Source organism: Sinocyclocheilus rhinocerous, unplaced genomic scaffold, assembly GCF_001515625.1.
Source record: "Sinocyclocheilus rhinocerous isolate Xijiao unplaced genomic scaffold, SAMN03320098_v1.1 scaffold113, whole genome shotgun sequence".
NCBI lineage: Eukaryota > Metazoa > Chordata > Actinopteri > Cypriniformes > Cyprinidae > Sinocyclocheilus > Sinocyclocheilus rhinocerous.
In genome coordinates this window covers 1,215,544-1,225,898 of record NW_015646846.1, presented here as the reverse complement: position 1 = coordinate 1,225,898, position 10,355 = coordinate 1,215,544, and the positions used below count along the sequence as shown (strand labels likewise).

At 37.0% G+C, this 10,355-nt stretch overlaps 1 protein-coding gene across 3 annotated transcripts in view; it reads right to left on the bottom strand.

Moving 5' to 3' along the window:
- Positions 1 to 10,355, bottom strand: part of LOC107708130 (MTSS1-like protein) — a 70,654-nt gene that overhangs the window by 25,983 nt on the left and 34,316 nt on the right. For all 3 annotated transcript variants that reach the window (XM_016512283.1, XM_016512284.1, XM_016512285.1), the window contains exon 3: positions 8,752 to 8,825. In XM_016512283.1, the coding sequence (XP_016367769.1) occupies positions 8,752 to 8,825 (74 nt within the window). The remainder of the gene's footprint in view (positions 1 to 8,751; positions 8,826 to 10,355) is intronic.

Genomic DNA, 10,355 nt, shown 5'->3' with positions numbered 1-10,355 from the left:
ACGCTTCTATCACAGCAAAAAAAAAAAAAACGGCCGGAGTGTTGACGCAGAAACCCTAAAGAATATTCATGTTAACACTCAAGGTCAAATAGCTCCCATGTGCCCCATTAAAAGTGCTGGAGTTGCCCAGAAGCCCGAGCTGAGCTTTATTATTCACAGGGCAGTTAATTCTTTATGGCATTAGCTCTATATGTTGGCAGCGAATAGATGTATTTCAAGGAAATTAATTACACTAATCATGAATCTGCAGCCAGATTCAGAGCATATCAAGAGAGTCAGCGTCTTTACAGGAGACATAATTATCTGATTCTGCACATGCATAATTACACACAACCCTCATTATTTTCTATTACTTTGATGATCTGTGCAAAGCATAAAAAACACAAACATTTGTATACAAATCATTATTGTGCAGTTGATTTACAGTTTATCTCTTGGAATGTACAATTCTGAAGCAACCTTGTAAACAGCTCATTTAAATGTTTACATAGGTTTGATAATTAATTGTCCTGTTTTAATATGTCATTCTTTAAGCTTGTTCAGAATGATTTAAAAATTACGTGACCTCAGCATTGAATTCAGGTCCATTATTGCTTATCTCTGTATTTCATTGTATAATTCACAATATATTGTGAACAAAAATCAATTTAACAATGTTTCTGTACAATAAACACTTTTTTTTGTTTTTTGTTTTTGTTTGGTTAAATATATATATAAGCGTTACTGAATCTATCTATCTATCTATCTATCTATCTATCTATCTCTGTTCAAATGTTTGGGGTCAGTAAGATATTTTTAAGGAAATTATAAAGTGATAAAGTGATCAAAAGTAACAGTAAAGACATTTGTAATGCTACAAAAGATATCTTCAAATAAAATGCTCAATAATAGCAAAATAAAATTCCAAATAAATGCTGTTCTTCTATTGAACTTTATTCTTTAAAGAATCCTTAAAAAAAAATATATTTTTAAATATTTTTAAAAATCCACAAAAAATATAAAGCAGCTGTTTTCAATATTGATAATAATAATAAATGTTTGTTGAACAGCAAATAAGCATAGAATGATTTCTGAAGGATCATGTGACACCGAAGACTGGAGTAATGATGCTGAAAATTCATGAATAAAATGAACTGGGGGAATAAATCATAAGGATGCACACTAGTGTTAAATTTCAGACTCATATGTCAAACTGTACTTCAATGAAGCTGAAAATATTACGTGAATCTCTAAAACTCCAGAGGCAGTTTCACTTCAGATTAAACACTGGGTGTGCCAACCAATTGTGTAATGTCTACCACTGTGGTAACTAGTCATGAGTTACCTAAGAGACTAGAGAAAAACTTGTTTGTTCTTTTAAAAACAATCTGCTTCAAAAACGGCCCTAAGGGAACTCATCCACTGTGTGTCACCAACCTTATGATTCACAAGGCAAGTTTTTGCAGGTCTTTTCATCAGAGAACGTACCATCACACAGAGGGACTAAATAAATACGGTAGCATAGAAAATCACTGCTAAAGGTGAAGTCCATTATTCGTCCACGTCAGTGTGATTTATCAGGGAGAGTGAATCATAGGAAAGAGCAATGTATGAAAGACAAATGTAAATATTCTCTGTATAAAAAGATGATACTTAAAGGGATAGCTCACTCGAACACAAAAATCCTCAAATCATTTACTGAATGGATCTTTTCAGCTGACGGTTTGCAAAACCAGTCTGAATGATTCTACACGATTCTCAATGTTCATCTCACTGAATACATTATCCAGTCAAAATTGTGAAAAGCTCATTGTGGCGTTATCAGTAAAATGACTAAAAATCCTGTTTTTTATTTTACACTGACTACCATTAAAAAGTTTGGGGTCAGTAAGATTTTTTAATGTTTTTGAAAGAAGGCTGTTTTTATTGTATCAAAAATACAGTAAAAACAGTAATATTGTGAAATATCTTTAAAGTGCCCCTATTATGCCATTTTTAGGGTTCCTAATATTGTTTTGGGAGTCTCCTAAAATAGGATTACATGCATGCAAGGTCAAAAAACGCTTTCATTTTTTAAAATATGCATTTAATATCACCTCCTTTTCTAGAGATTCTCAAACGATTCGTTCGAAGCAGTTCAAAGATTCAGTCTCTCTAAACCCCTCCTTTCCGTGAGCCTGCTCTGCTCTGATTGGTCAGATGGCCTAGTCTGTTGTGATTGGTCTACGGCGTACAATGTGTTTCGGAAACGATACGCCTATTTCAATAGTTCTGTATTTTGAATGCTCTATAGAAAATATAAACATCTATTATTTATCATACTTTCAGGTTGTGATTCAGTGGAGCAGCTGGTCCAAATAAACAGGATACTGATCCATCTTTCAACAGCAAGCGTTTTGTGAATCCCGTGTAGAACTCCCGAGATTAGAGAAGCAGTCGTCAGTAGAATTACGTGTTTGTGGGCGGGGTCAAGTTGTTCGTGGCCGGCCAATGTAGAACATAGGCGCGCATTATGCAAATGTGTTACCCCATAACGTGTAGTCGTCACGGAAGTGTGATTCAAATTACTAACGACTCGTTTCAGCTGTTCAGGTTCGATTCTTTATTTTGGGAGACAATAACTTTATTTATCGTGCACTTTCAGCTTTACAACTTTGCAGATCGTTTACATTCACATACAGCTACATTACACACTGCATGAAAGGCAATATTGGAAATGGCATAATAGGGGCACTTTAACATTTAAAATAACGGTTTTCTGTTTAAATATATTGTAAAATGTAATTTATTGCTGTGATGCAAAGCTGAATTTTCAGCATCATTACTCCAGTCTTCAGTGTCACATGATCCTTCAGAAATCATCCTAATATGTGGATTTGCTAATTGAAACTTGACAGCCTCAAGCCTCATTATAAACATCTCCGTTTGTGTTCCAGAGAAGCAAGCAAACAATACAGGTTTGAAATGACATGAGGGTAAGTAAATGATGACATCATTTTCCGTTTTGGATGAACTATCTCTTTAAAGGGTTCAGAAGAAATGCTGGGATGCCCTGCTTTAGACTTTTTGAGGTTTAGGACTAAATCTATATGGAATTAGTTTATAAAGAGTAAATAGGTCAGCAAGAAGTGAGAGGCTGTTAAAATAATGCTGTATGGCATACATACTTAGTCTCTACGTGGAAGGGTCATGGGACTTCACAGCTGCTCACCGTACACTCAATCACTCTCAGCTGGGGTTGCAGAGGGGGTAGTGAGGGTCAGCGCTCTCAGTGGGTTAAATTCCCCACAAACACATACATGCCGATCCTGCCTTCCTAGTGCACTTTAATCCTTCCTGTATCTGGAATGTTTGCAGTGGGGTCTGACGTTTGAGGGTCAGTAGGGGATCTAAACGCGCGCGCACATTTACAGACAACTGGGACTGGTGTGGCCCCTTTGTGAAAGTGTGGCAGCTGTGAACCAGGCGCGGACCCAAACAGGTGTGGGACCAAAACAGCACCCCAGTCAGTGACGGTGCAATGGTGCTTTTGGCGACTCCAACTATACCTCCATATGTTCATCATTCATCTGCTCTTCCCATTTCGTCTTAATACAGCTGTCCATGGGTCTTTACACACATGGTACTCATGAAGAGCAGCTACCCAGTTATTTGATTATTTCATCAGTGAGCTGTAAGAACAAGAGCTAATGTTTAGTGAGAGAAGATGAAGAATTTACCTTAGAAGTGAACACTAGAATGTCCCGCTTTCTGTTCTATTCGCTAGGGGTTGCACCGACTAATCGACTAGTCGACTACAGTGCTCTGCCATGACGCTTTAAGCTTGACGTCGACTAGTCGCTGGTCCTATAGGGGGCGCAACAGGATAAGAAATCTTTGAAGGACTTCCAAATTTACGCTCCGTTTTCAAACAGTTAAAATGACAAATAAATGCATACTCTGAAAGCGCTCCACAAGACATGTGTGATTATATTAATGGATGCTCGAAACTGAATGGGAGAATGCACGGTTTAAACAGCTTATTGTTCAGGTAAGTTAATCGCCGTTCTAATCTAATGTGCTGCTGCACTATAACGCACACACCTAGGACAGTAGCGCGTACATCTCGTGCAGATCGCACGTGCACAGAATCATTCAGCGCGGAAATGTAATTGTCAACACGGTTCTGTGATTTCTCAATAAAATAGTTTAGAAACTGAAAAGTTCAAGCATATATTTCTTAACCAAATCCCACAGCTTCAGTACTAGTAGAGAAACGCTGCCAGGTAGCCTAGAATTAATTCACACACGCAATCGAAAGACAAAAGAACTGATAAAAATGAGCTGTTATAGGAGCAACAGCCATGTGGGCAGCGCTGCGTCATATGCCATAGCTGTGCACAAGGTGTTTGTCACAGCTCCAGACGTATTTGTTCATTAATGACATCATCAGCGACTAGTCGACTTTCAACTCGACTTTCATCACATAAAAGTCGACTTTAAAAAATCAGAAGTCGTTCAACCCCTACTATTCGCTAAGGCACAAACTCATGAGCAGCAAATTTAGGCCACCAGCTGCCCTCTGAGGAGCTGCCTTAAAAGTGCTGTGCAAGAAAAAGGATGGACGGAGAGAAAATAAGGAAGCGGGGCGATTTTCTGCCCTCATCTGTTATTGGTGGAAGGAATGAGGTTGGAAAATGGAGGCAAAATTGCAAATCACAAACTGATGAAGAGAAAAGCTGAAGAAGAGCATGCAAGGCAGTTTTGGACTGTAACCTCCAGTAAAACGCAACAGTGAACAAAGAAATGCATCAATCAATGCAATCAGTGAATGAATGAGTGTTGGATAGATGAATGGATGGATTAGAAAGATGGAGGATGGGGTAGTTTTCTCATCCTGCCTTTAGCTACTACATGGATAGTAGACAAGGCCTGGTCTTTATCATTCATTAACATCACTGATCGTAGACATAGATTGATAATGTCCAGTCACCTGGTCATTATTGCAAAATAAAGATCAACATGGTGACCGGAACATTACACTAAAATATTTGTCCTGAGAATGCTGTGTATTGGTCGATAAAACATCCAATCCTAAATATCCAAAAATAAATAAATACATAATATTTATTAATAAATGTTAGGACATTTATAACTGCCAAATCATTATTCACAAGAAGCACATTATTATAATTATTTAAGTTAAATTAGAATTACATTAAATAATTGTAGTTTGCATAAATTATACCCATCAGTATGTAGCTATAATTTAATTGCAAATAAAAATAAGAATTAATTTACCATTTGTAACTGTGATTTAATTAAATCTGAAATAAATAAAGAAATTAACTTTTTTAACAGCAATTTTATCAAATGAATGAAACCCCAAGCAGATGGTTTGGTTTCACAAAGCTGTCTCAGCTGTGATCAATAAGTCGATTGATCAGGTTTGTGGGATGTGGGTGGCTCAGCAGCTGATATGCCTGTCAACATAATCAATACTGAGACTCAAGTCAAGGGTCCTGGTGGAAATCAGACAACAGAGAGCAAGTGTGCGTGTCCTGTTCAAAGGGGTCATATGACGTTGCTAAAAAGAACATTATTTTGTGTATTTGGTGTAATGCAATGTGTTAATGCGGTTTAAGGTTCAAAAATCACATTATTTTCCACATACTGTACATTATGATTGGCCGAATACCTCAAGCGTGTGATTGGAAATGTTACGCCTCTTACCATATTGTGATGCCGTGTCCCGGCGTGACGAGACAAAACCAATAAAACCCATTACAAACGAGGCTTTTGTTGCATCCAGTGGGGACATAATTACTGATTATAATGACTTATACTGTTTGTTTTTTTTACGCGTTGCTTGGCGTATCGCGCCGCGTAAACATAAAACCATGTCTGCATTTCTGATCGGAGAAACGACAAACAAGCGCTACTCTACACTGCTCAAAACTCGCGTTTGAGTCAGTGGCAAATTCTTTAAATATGAAAACATCTTACAGGCTGTGAGTCAGAACAGTCGGCATTGTAGGATACTCTCCCAGGTTCAGAAAACAGTCCTCGTAAAATGCGCTGCACACATCTGAATATTTGGGTTGAACTGCTCTGGAACAGTGTTGTAAATACAACTTAACCACTGATTTCTAGTCGTGTCCTCTTTTGGAAGGCCACGACATGGCGGCAACAATACTACAGCGAGAATCAAAGTTATTCCTTCTTTCTTTGCGAGAGCATTTGGGCGGTGTTATGCAAATCTTCCCACACAGTGACGTAGACATGTGGGGGCGTGTTTAAACGAGGCATATTAGGAGGGCGTAGACGTGTCTTAACTTTTATAAAGAATATCTCTTTGGGTTTGAGACTTTAGTCTTTGCAACTTTAGGGATCTTATCTATGCACGAACAGCTTGTAGCACTCCAAAGATAAAGGAAAACTTGAAATTGCATCATATGACTTTAAGACAAACATGGAGACAGACCTATAATATAGGGCAGAAAATACTGCTGAGTACTGTCAGTGTAGTTATTTTGAAAATTGTTTGTTTCTAAGCTACATATATATTTTGAGTAACTGTTAACAAATTAGCATCAATGATCTTAAATTCTCACATCAAGGATGAATTTATCAGTGAAAAGAAGAGTGAAAGTGACTATACAAAGAACAAGCCTGTCACAAAGCCGACAACAATCTAAAGAACGTAAAACTCCTCAGACTGAAAGAGATGCCAAGCATGTCAACACTAACTTCCTAATCAAACACAAACTCAATCCAAACCATTCCTTTATTTTCAGCGAGAACAGAAAAAAAAAAACCCTCCTCAACACAGTCAAGACCACCAAACAAAGACATTTCATGCAAACGTTTGCATCAGAAGGCATGACACAGCAGGTCTGAATCATGACAGCTCTTTCGTGTTAAGGTGCAGCAGCACCACTGGCAGCTAAATCTTTAAATGCTCTTTCACTCCCTTTTTCTGGCATGTCAAGACCTCTTCTGTGTTCTGGGTAAATGAATTCTCTTAGGGTATGAAAATATTTGCATGTGCAAATTGGGACGAAACACAGAATAAGTTAATACTACAGCTCCGTTCTAAAATCTAGTGAGCTGACATGCTGTCTGCAGCCTACATAAATACCTTTCACATGACGTCATTGATGTGGACTTCCTCACAAGTTTCCAAGGTGGAAGTCTGACGTCAATTGCCATTCTACTGCATTTGTCCAAGTTGAAAACTGGAATTGGAAATTGGAATTGCTTTTTTTTTTTTTTCACAACATGTAATTTAATGCAACTCACAACTGAACTAAGACATAACATTGTTTTGCTATTGGCCTATTCAGCTGTGGACTAGGACATTAGAAACAGATCAGGTTTCAGCTACAAACAAAACAACTCACAAATTATTTACTACGGTTGCCGTGTTTCTTTGTAGACTAATTAGATCAAGGCAAAAGAAGTATATCAACAATAAGTATACAAGTCTAAAATGAAGCTTAAATAAAGAGGTTAAGATGGGGGAAAAAGGAAGTACACTTCCAATATTATGCTACATTGATTGAATTCATTAAGTAGACTAAAAAAAACAACTCAAGACAGATTCAAAATAGCACGTGGGCAACAGTGTCCGTGTTTTTGTTATGCTAATCTCATTCAGCGTTCAGCGGCATAAGATCAAGGTAAAATTCTTGGACTATCAGCAAGATAAACAGAGTCAGGGCTAAATCACAGCGGCAGTACAAAGAACGAGGAGTGCAAACACACAGCAAAAAGACTTTAGAAATGAACAGGTCACCTTAACAAGAAGTGGAGCTATGCAACCCAATACGGGGCCATTATGAGACAGTCATGCCTTCCTCCAATTGTCTGAGCAGAGAACAATACGTTGATGACCTTCTTTTGGTTCTGTGTGAATTAAGGTTGAACATTTGTTGCCTTGGTGATTTTACACCGCTTATTCAGGAGGTTAACACGCTGTCCTAAAGGTGAGACCTCATAGTGCAAACAAATGAATTACAAATCTCAAAAAGATAATATAGAATAAACAAAAAGATAATACACTACATATAGAGCATAACAGGATAACCTGCATTACTAGTTTTCCGTTTTGATTGCAAGAACGATAAGAAAAAGCTGATCTTCAAAGTAAAAACACATTTCCCTTAATCTCGCTCAAGAAGAATAAACAACATAATCCTACAAACGAGTTTGAAATTATAAAATAGAAAGTGAAACTGCTTTAATCAAAATTCACATTTGGATGTATGATATGCACTTTTAGTGTCTCATCAAACAAAATGTAAATATGTTTGTTTTCAACCAGAATTCCCAAACAAAGCCCTATCTGCCATTGGTCAATTAAACAGATAGCCCCGCCCCCAAATCATGCCATTGGTCGAGCCAACATTGCTGTGTTGGGTTGGCCGGAATGCTCAACAAACAAACACAGCAATGTTTTGCTAACACCACAGTGTTTACACTTTTCTGGGTGAGTCTATCTACAAATGCCTCACTGCACTTTAAACTGGCAGAAAGTGTTTTAACACTGACAATTTTACACACACATCAACTTAAATATATTAGCTCAGTCTCAGTACGTTTGAATCGTTTTTTGTTTTGTTTTTTTTATCAGTATGCACTGTCAAATTCCAGAGCGTTCGTGTCTGATGAATAACCTTTCCTGTGAAATACGACTAGCCTGCTTTCCTCATTATCATCACTGGAGAGACAGACTGTTTGAGCGGTGAGACAGCAGAGAGAGAGACAAAGGAGGTAGAGATCTCATCTTACCTCGTGTTCCAGTTGCAATGTCTGCCACTTTCTGGAAAGCATCCAGGAATGAGCTAGTGACGATGATTGTTGTCCTGAACGACAGAAAGAGAAAGAGTTTGTCTGTAAGAAAAACCTACAAGCAAAGTGGCTTTGACTGGATTCTTGCTAACAGTCGGTATATCACGACAAATATTTCCACTGACAGATTTTTGGAGCTTGCACCAGGTAGAGACGCAGGAGTCAACATTAACAGCACAGCAGTCCACAATGCTCTGGCTGAATGATGTTTAAATACCTGAAGACCTGATAACTAAAGTGCGACTTACTACAAAACATTCCGCATATTTTTTACATTTTCTGCACTTTTTTAGCCTTTTCTTGAATTCTGCAGAATTAATTTAGATAAATATGGTAAAAACTTCATTAAACAGAATTGAAACTACAAAAGTGATACTGATACCTGAAAGCATTATCAAACTTATCAAACTAGCAACAAAAACAAATGCAGTTATAAACCGTAAACACCCTGTCTACAGTGGAAGTGTCAAAGCCATACATCATATCAGGATGTTTAAAATCAGCTGCAATTTTTGATTTCAGCAATAATAAAATGGATAAATTACTGCGTGTCCAATTTTATTTTCAATGCCAATCCATTTGTATAAAAAGCTTTATAATGTTTATAGTACTAAAACTGCATATACACACATACAACATTATATATATGAAAGTATATACACGAGACAAAATATTATTTAAATTAATATAAATAACCTCACTACATCACTAAATTGCTTTCATATAATGTCACTACTAGGGCTGCAACAACTAATCGATAAAATCGATTATTATCGATAATGAAAATAATCGACAACGATTCTCATCATCGATTAGTCGGGTCTGCCCACGGTGCACGTCCAACTTCAGCCGGTCACGTCAAATTACAGCACTGAATAGCGCATTATGGACAAAATGCATCTAAAAATAGTGAAGGAAACAGAATGAAATGCTGCGGTAGAAGTACGTGATCCAAGCTGCCCAAAACTTGAGAATTCTTTATTTTAAGCTTTAACCTAATGCATTAACGTAATGGCTTGCCCTGTCAGGCGCTTTGACAGATGCATGTTCGTCCTCAGCGCAAAATTATTATGATGTGCGTCTAATAAATTGTTAAGCACTATTTTCATAGCATTCAGTTGACACGTTTGTTTAAAGGACATTGGGCAGAATGTGGAAGTGTTTTTTGTCAAAAAAAAAAGGAAGGAAGATCCGATTAATCGGAAAAAATAATCGGCCAACTAATCGATTATCAAAATAATCGTTAGTTGCAGCCCTAGTCACTACATTACTAAATAGTATTTAAATAACAGAATTTTTTAAAAATATATCATTTAAATTAATAGCAAAAAGTATAAATATTCAAAATCATTTTATTTTATACAGACCAAGGTAATAAAATGGCTGGAGTAGCTGTGCAGCACATTAGAAACAGAAACTTGATTATAGAAAGTCGTTAGTTGTAATAGGAAATATTTACTTTTGACAAGTTGCGACACAGGTGTTATGAAAAAAATAAATAAACATGAAAGAGGCATTGAATTTCATAAATGGTACTCACTCAA